Source organism: Pyrus communis, chromosome 12, assembly GCF_041283825.1.
Source record: "Pyrus communis isolate YQ-2024b chromosome 12, ASM4128382v1, whole genome shotgun sequence".
NCBI classification, from domain to species: Eukaryota; Viridiplantae; Streptophyta; class Magnoliopsida; order Rosales; family Rosaceae; genus Pyrus; species Pyrus communis.
The window spans coordinates 21,635,081-21,650,738 of record NC_142576.1 but is presented as its reverse complement, the minus strand read 5'-3'; the positions used below and the strand labels follow the sequence as shown (position 1 = coordinate 21,650,738).

At 34.7% G+C, this 15,658-nt stretch overlaps 1 protein-coding gene across 3 annotated transcripts; it reads right to left on the bottom strand.

Moving 5' to 3' along the window:
• Positions 1–8,931: 8,931 nt before the first annotated feature.
• Positions 8,932–14,706, bottom strand: LOC137744538 (ubiquitin C-terminal hydrolase 13-like). Of its 3 annotated transcripts, none has more exons than XM_088681486.1 (20): positions 14,576–14,706; positions 14,308–14,346; positions 14,105–14,224; positions 13,891–14,013; positions 13,384–13,461; positions 13,179–13,267; positions 12,993–13,101; positions 12,772–12,840; positions 12,546–12,656; positions 12,311–12,366; positions 12,029–12,206; positions 11,819–11,926; positions 11,669–11,740; positions 11,229–11,294; positions 10,961–11,026; positions 10,590–10,682; positions 10,382–10,498; positions 10,187–10,261; positions 9,961–10,047; positions 8,932–9,817 (listed from the first exon to the last, which is right to left on the bottom strand). In XM_088681486.1, the coding sequence occupies exons 1-20, from the start codon at positions 14,603–14,605 to the stop codon at positions 9,062–9,064; spliced, it is 2,442 nt and encodes an 813-aa protein (XP_088537612.1). In that variant the 5' UTR covers positions 14,606–14,706; the 3' UTR covers positions 8,932–9,061. The 3 variants fall into 3 exon arrangements, with proteins under 3 accessions (XP_088537612.1, XP_088537613.1, XP_088537614.1); XM_088681487.1 differs by having other exon boundaries at positions 10,596–10,682; XM_088681488.1 differs by having other exon boundaries at positions 10,596–10,682; positions 14,308–14,343.
• Between the last annotated feature and the right edge of the window lie 952 nt (positions 14,707–15,658).

Here is a 15,658-nt window from a genome sequence, read left to right as displayed (position 1 = left end):
CTAAAACAATTTCCTTCGATCACCACCGCCTATAGCATCCTCTTGAGCCCAGGAACAAAGCCCAAACAACTTTGGGGGCGGCAGAGCTGTTTTGGAGTTGAATCAAGAACATCCAAATCAAGGGTTTCCGGCGGATCGAGGACAAATTCAAGCGTTGCCCGGCCGAATTGAAATTTGGCACAACTATGAAAGTTGTTCCTATCATTGAAATCTACTTGCCTATAAAATTTAGTAATTTTAGAGTTAGTCGGAAAATTGGGTTTCTGCTTGCTGGAAACCGCCACCTGCAGCGGTATGTGGCCAGTGGGTCGACGATGTCTTTCTAAGTTCAATTAGATGTCCTGATTTCATATTTGATATCTGTATGATGCGAATTGATCATTTGAACCTAGTTTCATCATGGTACATCACTTGATTATTATATAAATCGACGATCGGACCGTTGGATCGTCACCAAACTTTAATGCGTTATAGAACGAAATATTTGAGAATATTAGGAATTGATAGATCGGGAATCCGACGTATGGATCTTCCCGAATTAGATTTCAAAGTTTGTAAAATAAATTGTTGACCGCCACCTAATCATAGTAATTGGCGGAGATCCGACCGTCAGATTGTAATGAGATTTTAGTATGTTGTTTTATAAGCATAATATGGACCTTAGGAAGTTACGAAATCTGATGTGTGGATTTTCCAAATTGAATATCGACACTTGCACCTTTACACTTCATCATCTTCTTTCGGTAACTCAGGTTGTTGATACATTCTAATCTAGACAATCATTATCCATTTTAATTTATGAACTCTTAGCTATTAAGTTTTCTTTACCATTGGTCCTACCAAGATAGAATGAAGATAGTTGCCGACTTTGTCTCCTATAAATAGCTTCCACCCTTCTCAATTTTATGCACATTAGTTATCAACCTTTTCCCCTCTTTATCATGTTGCATGCAGCCATGCAAAGTGTCAATTTATATACATCTATATACGTGTGTGTATGTATAGAGGGAGATTAGAATATAAAAGAGTGGAAGAAATATATGATGATTTCGGAGTGATCAAGGAACTTGCTTAAGTACATGGAGCTTAGCTATTTCGGTAGTGACATAGATAAATGTGGATGCAAATTTTTGCCTTCTCATTCTTTGACGAAAATGCACCTACAAAATAATAACACCGAAGATGACGCGCCCACGATGAATGCGGGGGGGAGGGGCTTTAGCTGAAGAATCTCAGATGTCAAAGTTAGAATTTGAAAGAAAAGTGTTTTGGAATTTTTTGGGAGAGAATGAACTTGCATTTTGGTGTGAAGATGGGGCTATATATAGGGGTGTGGCCAGCCTTATTTGGAGAAATAGGGACCTGCCACTTATGGTGTTATTTTGAATATAATTGCAAGATTTTATGTCAAATAATATATTGCAATTAATTTGGTAATTAATCCTAATTTGAAAAGAATAATTAGGAGTTACCTTGTGGGTGAGGATTTGATGAGAGGGTTTTGAATAAATATCATTTTGATCACCTTTGACCTTGATTAAGATGTTATTGTCTGTTGCATGTGTATGGGAATCTCGGTGTGCCTCAAGGGTAATTTTGTCTTTTCACCCAAAAGTTCACGTGTCGCATTCATAATTTTCTTAATTATTTTTTTCTCCACAATAAGTACGTGGAGTTTAGCTATTCCGGTAGTGACATGGATCTTTATTTTAGCTTTGGAATCCAGGTATGGGAAATAAAGCAGACCTTTACGGAAATTGATTTTATTGAATTTCATGAAGTGTTATAATATTCTTGATATTTTTGGTTGATTAATGTGATTGGATATTAATTAGCTAATTGTTTCAATTAAGTGTTTACTTGTTATTGGTTATGGAATTATTGCTGGAATGCTATTTGTTGCGAATATACTGTGATACATGCGAAAGATGAAATGACATTATTTGTGCATCACTCATGTTGTGAGATGTAGTTGGAACTTCAATGTTGAGATTGGAATTCAGGAAATAAGGGTAATTGAAAATGATCTTTTGTGTAGTTGAATCTATTCATTGTGAAACCAGTTCCAGGTAAGCCTGGTGTGCACATTAGAATAGGTTGTCGATGTAGGTGATTTGGGCTGGAGATCAATGAATTAGATAAGATGACTAGCAAAAGGGGTTTATGAACTCGGGATATCGTATGGAGGTTAGTTTTTATAATAGAACATTCGAACCACCGCTGCAGTGGTAAAATGCATTGTATGGGACGTGCAGGTCCGCATTTTTTATTATATAAAGTAACGGGTGTAGCTGAAGAGCTTGGATTGCATACAAGCATTGTTATCCATAATAATTTGATATTTGGCTATATGATTTCATGACACTTAATTTAATATTGTCAATTTACTGTGATAAGGTTATGTCCCTACTGAGCTATTGAAGCTCATCCCTCTATTGTTATGCAGGTTTATGAACTAGACATTCAAGAGGGTAGGCAGGATGAGATCGGATTAGATGTGAGAATAGAATGTTTATTCATTTATTTACTGTAAGTTGTAAAGAATTCTTGATTTGTTTAAGAATCATGAGTTATTTTTATAAGAGGAATTTATTTTCCAATCCGTTTCTATTTTCTTTTATTTATTGAGCTTTTAACTCACGTTTCCGATTCATGTTCGAGTTTTTATTACCGGCCCCGGGTTTGGGATGTGACAACCATTTTTGCAGAATCAGTTCAACCCATCATCGATCATTTTTGCAAAATCAGTTTATATATTTTGAACAAAATTACATGCAAGTCATTAGTCCAACCCATCGACCATTTTTGCAGAATCAGTGTCAAATATATGTATAATTAGTTTGTATACTTTTTAGTAGATTCAGTTTGTATAGTTTTAGTATAATCAAAACTTTCAAAAAAATTACATGCATGCCATCAATCCAACCCTTCATCGACCATTTTTTACAGCATCAATTTCAAATATATGTAAAATTAGTTTTTTTTTATTTTTATTTTTTTATATATTTTTAGTAGAACCGATTTCACATTTGGTCATTCACTTAACCTCACATAAGAGTTTGACTCCTATCTAACCTTTTTTTAATTGGAAATCTAGCTTTGTTTTATTGGAAAGTCATTCACTTAACCTCACTTAAGAGTTCAACTCCTATCAAACTTTTTTTAATTGGAATTCTAACTTTTTTTTTTATTGGAAATCCAATCATGTTCTCTCTAAAATAAATCAAAAATAATAAATCAAAAGCATATGTAGCTTTTCGTCTTCTTCCCCAATATTCTTTACAGCTTGCCGTTCAATATCATGTATTGAATGATGGTGTACAATATCATCATCCGTTCACCATCTGCCTCCATCATCACTGCCATGTCCAAAGCTACCTGATGTAACTGCAATAATCGAGTTGAAATAAACAGAGCTCTTATACTTCCAGGCCTTGCAGATTGACCTGTAAACGGGTCGGGTTTATTGGGTTTGGATCAGGTTGAACCCGACCCGTTAAGTTAACAGCTCACCCGAACCTGACCTGTTAAGCTAACGGGTCATCCGTTTCACCCGTTAACAATTATTATTATCATTATTTTTTTTGCATAGAGTTTATTTTTTGTTGTTAAGGCTTGACTGAAATTACTAAAACATCCTCAACTAACGGGTGCTAACAGGTTGACCCAAAATGACCCGTTATTTAACGGGTTGTTAACGGGTTCACCTGTTAGCGACCCGACCCGTTAAGCATCTATTCAAATACTAATATTAACAAGTCGGGTTAACGGGTCGGGTCCAAAATGTCAGGTCTACTTGTAGACCAACGGGTGGGCATTTCACAGATCCGGTGGTGATGATGTTAGCGGTATAATTGCAATATGTGAAATGTACCTTGTTTTATATAAATGAATTGTTATTGGTATTTCAAATTTCTCATTCTACACTCCAAACTTTCTATATTTAGAAAGAAAAATACATTTGTGAAGAGTGTAGAATAAGATTTTTGGAGTGCCAATAACACTTCTCTTATATAAAATGCACCCATTTTTTTTATATAAATTCAGTCAATCTTTTTCCTAATCCTTTATATCAACTTATATGGGATGCATTATATTTCATTGATTTAAGAATGTATCTATGTCAAGTTTAATAGAAGAAATTTAATAATGTTATTATGCAAAATATCTTCTTCTTTTTTTTTTTTTTTTAAATGTACCCATGTTTTGGTACAATAATTTTTTTTGTTAGTTTTGATGAACGTACCCATGTGTGTGTACACTCACACGCACAATATATTGGAGAATATAATTTATCTTTAATGTTTTTGATCCCATAAATTATGGGTTTTCTTTAAAATCTCATCAATATAAATAACTACAAATTTCATTTTTAATTTAAAAATATAATAACCTACATAGAAATACATTATTACATTAATATCAGGGATTTGGATAAAAAACTGAAAATCACAAAGGTTTTAGTCAAATAACATTGGTAGTTAGGGACCGCATCCAAAGTCTCTTGTTTAAAAAGTGTTGTCTCAATATAAAATTAAATATTAATAATATACTCTATTTGTAATTTTTCCTATGTAGTATAGTAAGTGAAAAATTGAGAAAAATGACATTATTGAAATTCTAAAGAGAATTTGACAATGGTTCTTCTCTTAATTATAGTATAAATGGATATGTAATCTACTTCGAATTTTCATCCATAATTTTATTAAATTTGATCACACAACATGCACAATCTAACTTTAAACTTAGTCTAGTAAGACATCTCCTTCAAAAGTTGGAATAAATCACAAGTAATTTTCTTTTTGAAAAACGACAGTGTTGGGTTAGATAGTTAAATATTAAGAGAAGGGAATCGGTGTAAGAAAAAACCTCCTCATGTGAAATCACGTCCCAAATTTTGTATCCGGACCTGAAATCTACACCAAATCATAGTTAAACTTATAAAAAAAAATGTGGTATGCAAAAGGATATATATTTTTGCCAATCACTTGATAATCAAATATTTTAAATGAAAAAGAAAAATTGTTCATCTTGTTGTAAATAGCGTGTCTATTTAGGAATGTGATAGTGTAAATTTAAAGTAGAATCACAATAGAATTTGGATATCAAATTCTCATAGGCTTTGTATTACCTGTAAGACAAAAAGGTTCATCATGATTAGTATAAATAGAAGGTATTGCTAAGGAAACTAACTTTTTGGACCAAATTTTGTAAACCATATGACTTAGCTATTGATGATTAAATTATTACTCAAGTGTTAATTAACGTAAACGTGCTTATTTTCTATTGGTGACATATCACATGATTTGCAAATCCGGTTTAAAAAGTTAGTCTACGTACATCAATAAAGGCACTAGGTATGAGGAATTACACACATAATACCTCACGCCCTTCTCTCTATATGTCTAGTTTTGCCGTACTCTCTATACTCTCCCTGAATCATTAGTTTTACAACACATTATCAGCACGAATAGCTGTGATGCTAAGCTAAGGGCATACAGTACTAGGGTTTGTTCAGAAGTTGCTGAATGCAGTGGTGAAGCCAGGATTTGCCGAGGAGAGGGGCGAAATTCAAAAGAGTGCAAGGTTCAATCGAAGCAATTGCTTTCACATTTGAGAGGGCAAAGTTTTGAGTCAATATTCATAGCACAAAATAATCTTTCCACTAAAGCGGTTGTAAGCAATAATATCAAAGCCAATGTAAGAAGCTTAAATGGACTAGGATTAGATCCTAAAATATGTTAGGCACTAGTCAAATAACGGACTATGACCTAGCAGGCCTAGGCAAGATCTAAGCAGGAGCCTAGATGAATTTAAATTATCGTAAAATAAGCATTAAACAATGTTTACATTGTTTTTAAAAAATAATACAATATTTATAGATAATGTGAGAGTTTAAGAAAAGGGGCTTTTAGATCTAGGTCCAAAAACATAGATGGTTTTTTGGAGTGAGTCCAATTACCTAATTATATGTATTTATTTTTTTTAATGCTCATTTTATATTTTCTAAAAATATTAAAAATCAATTAAAATCTTCTAATATTATGCATTTTCAACCCCAAAAAAATATAATTAATATCTTATAACAAAAGATATATATATATATATATATATATTGACATAAATCTATATGCAAATCATTATACCCTAACTCAAGTAACAAATATATGAATGTATATCATACCTATAAGTAAGATATGAAACATAACTAAAAGGTAGAAAAAAATTGTATATCTACAAGCAAAACACATGAATCTTACTTGATTATAAAAAAGAATCTGTCATATAGGTAGATAAATATTATTAACCTGTAATATAGGTTTATAAAAATAAAAAATAAAATCTATAAATGGGGTTTAAAACGGGATAAAGAACAAGAAAGAACAAAAAAAAAAAAATAATCAAAGAGATAATTAGGAAGAAATTTGATTTTATAATAAATCTTATCATTGAAGAGATAATTATTGAAAATAAAATAACAAGATTTAAGGAATTGGACTTATTTTAATAAATTGGACTATTCCTACTATTGACTCAAAAAATTGGACATATATCAAATTTCTCCTTAAGAAAAATACGGTGGGAGTCTCAAAAGAGAAAATAAAAATACATACAAGAATAAAAAATTGAAAAAAAAGGAGAGAAATAGGTTAATAAGGAAAATACTTGGTACTGCCTAGGTAGTACCCATTTTTCACTGACTACAATGTGGCTCAATAAAGTTAAAACATGTGTCCTACTCCTCGCCCTCACGTAGCTTCGCCACTGGCTGAATGCCCATTGTTCCGACTGTCCTTGTAAAAACTAATAGACGGAAAAATTTGACAAAAAAAGTTAACTACATGTTTCTTGGTTAAAAAAAAAAAAGAAAAAGAAAAAAAAAAGGACTTATTTCTAGCAATGGCTTCACTAAATCTAAGGGATGGAAGAATTGAGAGATCATTTCCAATTCTATGACATTGATCATTGTTCCAATGGGGAGGCTAATGGGAATAAAATTATATCTAGTTATTAGCTAATTTTGTAATTTATTTGCTTATTGTTAATGTCCTTAAAGACATCCGATAAAATTAAAACAATATTCTCATTTTTAAAACAATTATGATTAATTAGTACATTAATTTAGACAGTTGTTGGAGGTTTAAAAAAAAAAAAAAAAAAAAAAAAACAAGTATGATTAATTAGTACATCAATTTAGACAGTTGTTGGAGGTTTTTTTTTTTTTTTTTTTTTTTTTTAATTTTTTTTTATCTACATTAAACCGGTGTGAGAGTGGACCTTGTCAAATTATATATAGACTAAAAGAGAAAATGAACTGGAACACTGTTCATAAGCACAGTGTTCTTCCAATTTTACCCATACTTGATTTGTTTAATTTCATTTCTGCCAGGTTTACACATGATGGACGCGTGTTCTCTCTCAAATTTCTCGAGCTCTCTCTCGAAGGTTCAGTAAACCTTTCCATTTCCCTCCAGTGCAAATCTCTCCAATCAGAACCCACGAACGACAAACACAAATCCACTGAATGTCTTCCTTCTCTCTTCCTCTCGCTCGCCTTGCTGCTTTTCTAATCTTTGCTTACAAAGAGTTGATGACTAGGCAGTGATTTCTATTGAACACTAGTTATTTGCACCTCTTTTCCCTCCTTCCATGTGGTGCTTTTGACTCTATGTAGTAATGATTTACAAGATAAAATTGTCGAATTTTTTTCTTCCATTGTGTTTCCTTCTTCAAAAATTAAGATAGAAAGGGAATGCTATGATAATTTGAGGTTTTTGTTTTGATATTCATGTGTGTACTTTAGCGGGTACAAAAAACGAGATTTGGTTTGCAGATATAGTCATTAGTAATGCTTTTATGGTTTTCTTTAATGTGGAGAAAATTGGGATTCCATTTAAAAGATTTTATTGCTCGTTTGGTTAGGGAGTACTTACAGGAACTTCTTTTTCTTTATCAGACACTAGAAGAATAGTGCAAGTGAATGAACTTATGAGGACTAGTTTATAGATGGATGGCTTCCTAATATGTATGACTACCATGTTTAGTGTTCCTGTCGATTTGTCATTAATCCATTCATGGTAAATCAATTTGAAATGTCATTAATCTCCTGCAACCTATTGATTTGTCCATTTTACTGTTCAGGTTTGTCAAAAACTTGCTCAAACAGTGGACTGTCAGTGTGATTTGGGCTGGTTGTAAATAGTATCATCTCTTTTGTAAATAACACTTTAAATTCATCCCTTTCAGTCTAAACATATTATATGTAAAATAATATCATCTTAAAACGGTCATAAAATCCGCGGCATTGCGCGGGGGCTCAATTGCTAGTTAATTCCTACTTTTTTTTTCAGATCACATTGGGTGGGCCAATTTTTTGCTTACATGGACACAATTTTGAATTCACCTTGAGCATTTTTTATTTCCATATATCTATTTGGATTATGAAATGACATAATTAATACATGATGAAAAGGTTATAGCTGAATCATTTGGTGTCGCGTTTGATTGTTATTGGAGTTGGCGAAACAAGTGCCATTAACCAACAAAAATAGTAACCCTATTGAGTGAGCGACTGGTTTTGGTACAAAATCCTATCATGACGGACACGAGATCCACCTGATAGTCATAACGACTTGATTGCAAGAGCAGAGCTCGACCACAAACGTTGGTTTTTGCTTCATCAATTTATAAAATCTTGAACTTTTGACATCCAAGTCTGGCTTGCATACTCTGCCAATTCCTTCTACCATGAGGTTGATCGGCCGCTGCTACTCCGCAAGAAAGAGTTGATTAGACAAATTCTGGTTGTTAAACAAAGGTCCGTTTTTAGCAGGGTGCAGATTAAGCCAAAACACAATTTTTTTTTCGGAGTTAACCAAACGAGGAGAGGTAGGAGCGTAACGAAAATACTCATCAGCACAGTCACCTTGCTTCCCACTCAAACTCGAGCAATGTAACGAAACAAGCTAGCTGAATTTTGCACGACTTGTTCACTTCTTTGCATGTTCATACAAACTTTTGAGCCGCGAATGGCCGGGCTTATTCACAAAAGCAAATATTTCTAAAACTTAAAGTACTTCTTGAGCACATCTTGTAGGACGGCCCAGATTCCAACAGAGCCACAATTTTGTAATGTCAAGGTAGCCTGCCTCACGACCAAGTATTCAGATTTTAAAGAGCTATCTGCAAACCTCTGCTTAAGAGGTTCCATTTCATCCACGGCAGTTTCTAGATTCGCCATTGCCTCAGCTCGTTCCGTCTTTACTTGCGCCAGTTGGGCATTAACTCGGGCCAGTTCAGCCTCAAGTTCTGTAACCTCGGCATCATAATTGGCCACAATGTCTTTTCTCTCTTGGCATATCTGCATGGCCAGTCCCATTTTAGCTTTTATCTCTTCGTGTTCGACTGGAAAATGTTCAGCTTGGGCAAGCTCTTTTACTGCAGCCACGTACTTCGGCATTTCACCCTCCAAAGACGAAAGAAGATCCTTGAACATGGAAGTGATCGTTGAATGGATCATCCCTTGTTCAGTCACGAGTTTCAAGGCTGCTTTGAACTCCTCATATGCCCCATTCATGCTGAGAGTGTCTAGGCTGCTCCTTGCATAGCGGCTCACAGTGTCTAATGCAGCCAAAGCCTCTACTGATGGTTCTCGGGCTGAAGTGGACTTCAATAGATCCTCTGCAGCAGAAAGTCTTCTCAGAGTTCGATCAACTGCTGGAGAAGCAGGGCCATCCAGGTCATCATTTTGCATTTCTCTGCTTGCTGTAACATGGCCAACATTAGACGCCATGGACTCTAAGGTTTCTTGGGCAGCCTGCATCAGAGTCCAGAGATCAGTACGAAGATTAAATTTAAAAAAAATGAATGTGGGCTTGGTCGGATTCTTACGTCTTCTTGTGGAGTTGGCTCTGCCTGGCAAATAGAGGTTGGAAAAACAATATTTACAGCAGCACTTACTTGATTTGCTGCGTGAGCCCTCTTAGGAGCTTTATCAGAGTGCTCCAACCCAAGGTACTGCTCCCATGCACCATAAACATCTCTTCTCTGAAGAAAACAAAATTTCAAATGTTGGAAGTTAAAAAAGAAATCCACCTAGGCAATACCCATAAACATGGTTTAGATTGGCCTGCATACATAATATAAAAGAAAGAGGGACATGAGTTGCGATAGACCGTAGATACACCTGAAATCGTCTGGAAACAATATCAGAATCCTGTAGGTACTCTGGACGACCAAGTGACAAGAATGCAAACTTCCACTGCACAACAAATGGGGAAATCGACAAGGAAGCAAAATAAAGGATCATTTATACTAGCGAAGGAACACTCTTTTCCTCTAGTGACCCCATCCCAATGAATATAAGGCATGGGTCAAGTACCTTTGAGAACTCCTCATCCGGGACTTGCAATTTCTTTTGTATCCTTATTTTAACTTCAGCTAAAGTTTCCCCTCCATGGATAACCAAGACGAAAGGTTTCCCAAAATTTTTTACTTGCTGTAAAATGTACAAATAATAAGAATATAAGACTGATTCGAAAAATAAACAGTATTTGGGTGAAACCTCTAACAGTAGTCAAATAGTTTACTTCTACCGTCTGCTTCAATACAGTGACTTTCGTGAAGTGGCAAGCATGAATCAAGATATCATCGAGACCCAAGTTTTTCTCTTCTTCTGGAATCTGATACACAAGAAAGAAAATAAAAAAGACGGCTGCATGAAGAACAGAGGTACAATATGAATCCAATTCAATCCTGTACAATAGAAGGGATGTTAATCCAGAACTGGAAAACAAAAAAACAACAACTAAGCCTTATACACTAAGCGGGGTCGGCTGGGAAAGGGAAAACAAACAAAATTACAAATCTTGCCCATAAAACTTTATAATTTTTTTTCAACAGAATAAAACTAGAAACTCTTCAAAATAAAACTAAATAAAGAAGAGGCAAAAGGACTTGCCTCCTCTCCACGAATAGTCCAGTACTGGTCATTAATATTCTCAAATTTCTCACTGTTTGGGAAGATCTGAAATAGAACACAAGGAATTATGAGTGCTACATCAGTCCTATACAGTAGAAGGGATTCCGATACAATAAGATCCTTATGGAAAATATGCAAAAGCATCATGATTCCAATCAGCATCACAAATGGGCCAGGCTACAATCACTTAAGACCAGAAAAAAAATAGTTAACATGCTGATACATCAGACATACCAGTGGTAATTACCTTGTAGATCTTGTGATCGAAAATCTCAAGCAGTCGGAGTTCTGCATTTGGATGAGACAGCTCTACCTGTTTGAGGTACACCATAATTTGAGAAACATCTGTTATAAGAAACTGTTTAAGAGGGCGGTGGTAACAATTTCTACCAATTTTGTCAAGTTATGATCACCACTGTAAGTTGAGTGTATCCATTATTGGCAACTATAAAAGACAGAAAGTACAAAAACCAGTAGAAGGGAGGGAAAAGACTAGTTTTCAATTAAAGGTCACATATTTTTACAAGCTCTGCAGTGCTAAAGTAATGTATCATAGCATCATTAGCATTCCTGAACAAACAATGAAAAACTAAAAACACACAGAGGACTTCTCATACGATTGGCAGAAACTTTTAGATGGGAAGTGATGCATAATACATGGAATGCATAGATAGAGAGAAACTTCACCTTCGTTTTAAGTACATTAATCACATCCCCAGCAGTGCTCTGTTTGGGCAATATAATACTGTAAATCCCCACCTGTAAACAAACTACACAAGATTATGATGTGCACAATCGTCCATAAGCATAAGATGCCGACCAAATATTCACACGGACCTCATCTTTTGTAGGATGATGAAAAGCAATTTTTAGAGTTTTTAGGCTTAGCCTTTCCAATTCTGGCAGGGGAACGTCCAAGACTTCATAGTACAAAATATCAGAGCTCTATAGAAGGAAAAGCATAATTAGCACCCCCGGGCCACGAAACAGGACGCTTACGAGAGTGAGAGTAAAACAACAGAGGAAGCTCAGTACGATGCCACTTACTTGGTTGTAATGAGTTAACATTTCTGTTAAATGCTCTACTCCCTGATATTTTATTGGTTCGGGCTTCGGTTGTTGAGAATAGCAGTTATGTGCAGTGAGTCTGATTTTGGTGGGATTCTCCAAACCAATGTGGTGAGCTAATTTCTCCACCACATCATCATAAGTGTGTAGCTTTGACCTAGAAAACAACAAAGTAAAAAAAAAAACAGTTACAGCATTAGCACCAAATAATAAAACAAAGATGGACAGTCCAACTATGAGGGACAATGATTAAGTACTAACAATTCCAAACAAAAATCCCCCTCCATCGGTTTCTCCAAAGAATGGAAATGAACAACCTGTATAGCATCAAATCATTCAATATCGTTAGGTTTAACACTTAATACAATTAAAAAAAAAAAAAAAAAAAAAAAGACACTGACAACAAAGTAAAAGGAGGTGAAAAACCACTAATGGAACAATGAAATCTAATTTCAACTAAAACAAAAAAAAGAAAAAAAAATTCCGCAGCCTGTACCCGGCGATTGAGCACATAGTCCAAAAATGAAGGAACATCAGGGTATTTACATCCTTCGTCTATTTCAAGCGGAGTAGATTTCTGAAAGCATATAATGTCCCCATCTCCAATCTGGAAAAACAAAGCAACAGATTAACCACCCACAAACCTATAAAAGCGTAAAACTTAAATCTTATAGCAGACACATATTTACAACATACCAAGCATGCAATATAGCAACAATTACCTCACTACACTGAAACGAGAACATCTTATCAAGGCGTTCGCACATGACAATAGGCTCAAACATTATTTCCTGAATGTAGGACAAACACATACATTAGTTTTTGTATAAGAATGGTACAGCGAAGCATGCATCAAATTATGAACTTACATATACATTCTACATGTACGTATATATATTAAGTTAAAGACACAGCTGATGCTACAAAATTAATGTGAAACAACCTCATAAATTTCAAGTTCTTCATCAAGGGGAAAACCAGCAAATTGATTCAACTTTGCTAAAATATCTACTGGCCTTGAAGATTTCTTCACGAAAAGCCTGCCAACAAAACTGGAAACAGAAAAGAAACTTAAATCAGCAAACATGAGTCAAAAGAGAACTACTCGGCTGAGCAGAAAGAGCCATACCGTAGTTCTTGTTTCTCAGGTTCATAAAGCTTAAAAAAAAGCAGGATATCTTCGTTGGTTTTTTCAGGAGGAGGAATAGGACGTAGATTCTGGAGAGTTTATACAAGCAAGAAAATGTAAGAAATGATGTCTTTCATAAAGCAATTGGAACCACAAATAGCCTCAAAACACATATCATAACAAGAATATAGTAAGACTGGATTACCGGCCCAAATTCTACTTCCAAAAACAACTTTAGCTCCTTATTGTGCATTATATTTGATACCATTCTCCATTGTCCAACCTGTAAAACACAAGGGGTCATCATTAGCTCTTCTTGGCACCGATGTACAGCTTAAACACTATCAATCATTTCAAAATCTGAGAGCAAATGTTCATCACTGCCCATCAACCTTTTCTGTACTATAATAACTTCATTTAAAATGCCTCGTCCAATACTGGAAGCATAATGAGCATCGGAATATGCATTAAGAACATTTTAAAATCCAATTTTGCAAGAGAAATTGACAGTTACTATAACTGTACATCATTAGTTCATAAACTTGAAAACTTCGGTGTTGGACATAAGCGTACATCATTAGTTCATAAACTTGAAAAGTTCAAAGTCGGACGCAGCAAAGCAAAAATTCAGACAAAATGAGAATTATGAATTATGAAGGAACAAGGAGCATTGCCTCCGAGTTTAAGGGGGCTTAATCAGTGAAGTACATACTGATTGTGATTCTTCCCCAGGTGTCAATGGTCGATGGGGGCGACAGGTGTGGTTTTGTCTCTTGGCCCAAATCCAGAAACGCTGAAACCGCACAGGTATGCCAAACTCTTTTGCAACCTCCTCCTGTTAGCCATTTCCAAATTAGAAATTCTAATAATTAATAAAACAGAATTCATAATTGTTTGCCCTCAAAAGTTAGCCTGTACCAGTGTACCTTGAAAAGATTAAAGGGCATTTGTTCGTGAATACGGAATTTACGAACTTTGTCATGATCAACAAGGTCAAAATATATATCCCTTCCAATTTGTTCTGCCAGGTCCTCATCTCGAACAACCTAAACATACCACTAAACACCGAATGACTGTACTAGCTCATCCGAACAAGCTATGGTGAAAACAGGATACTAGAAAGCTTTACCTTTATAATAGTGTAGTGGAGTGCTTCGTCCTCTTGCTGCTGGAAAGACGAACAGAATCAGAGCTCTGAAACCTAACTCTAACCCAGTAACCCTAATCTACTGAATCATAACCCTAGCAAATCAACTACTGTAAACAGGTGAATTTTCAAAATTCGCAGGCTTGAAAATGCCGGGTAGAACAAGGAACCCTGGGCGATCAAAAACGAAGAATGAAGCAGAAATTTAATGAAAAAACGAGACAGAAAAAGTAGAGGAGTCGGTACGTACATCTGACGTTGCAGGAGTATTGATCGCCATTGCTGTCGAGCAGTAAGCAGTCGTATCAGTGGAGCTGAGAGCCGAGTGAAACAGTGAAAGAGAAGAACAGCGAGAGAAGGAGTGTTAGAGGAGTCCTTGTCAAAATCAACTGTATTAGGATTTGACGTTGTAATCTCGTTATGAAGTTTATCTCTGACTCTTAGAATGAGATACTTACTTGTAATCCAAGTATACGCATTGTATAAATATAAGCATTTGTATTTTTAGCATCCCTCACTTTAGGACTGGTTTGGAATTGCTGTGTTTTGAAAAAAAAGCTACTTCTGGTGTGCTGTGAGAATAAGCAGCTGTGAAATAAAACAGCAGAGTGTTTGGTAAACATTTTTGTAAAAGTGCTTTTGAAAAAAAAAAAAAAACAGTATTATAGCGTTTGGTAAACTTTTAAGTAAAACAGATGTGAAAAAGCCGGTTTTTCAAAGCTAGGTTTTGCAGTTTCTTGTTTTTGGCTTTTTTTCACCCAAAACTGGGAAAAAAAGCTGAACCTGAATGTTTACCAAACACAAAAACAGCTCCTAGCTTTTTTTGATACCAGTTTTTTTCAGAATCACCTCAGTACCAAACCAGGCCTTAATGTAGATAATATTGTTTGTTTAAAAAAAAAAACAATCATTTAACAATTAATTGAATCACATTATTATGCGCGTTTGAAAGACCTTTTGTATAACGGCACTACCCGACTCTTAAAATGTTTTGAACATGTTTAAAAATAGACAAAATAATATTTAATAAACAACTAATTGAATTACATTATTGTAGCTTATTGTGAGGTACTAATTAAAAAAAAACTGTACAAAAAAATTAAATATTAAAAAACACTATTTATATGACAAAAATACCCCTACATTATTTCGGTTCCTTTTGAACTTTTTTATTTGGGGGGCATTTTTGTCCCAAATTTTTTGATAAAGCCCGTGACCCCAAAAGGTTAGGTACTAATTAAAAAAAATTGTACATAAAAAAAATTGTACATAAATAAATAATTATTAAAAAAACACTGTTTATATGACAAAATACTCCTACATTATTTGATGC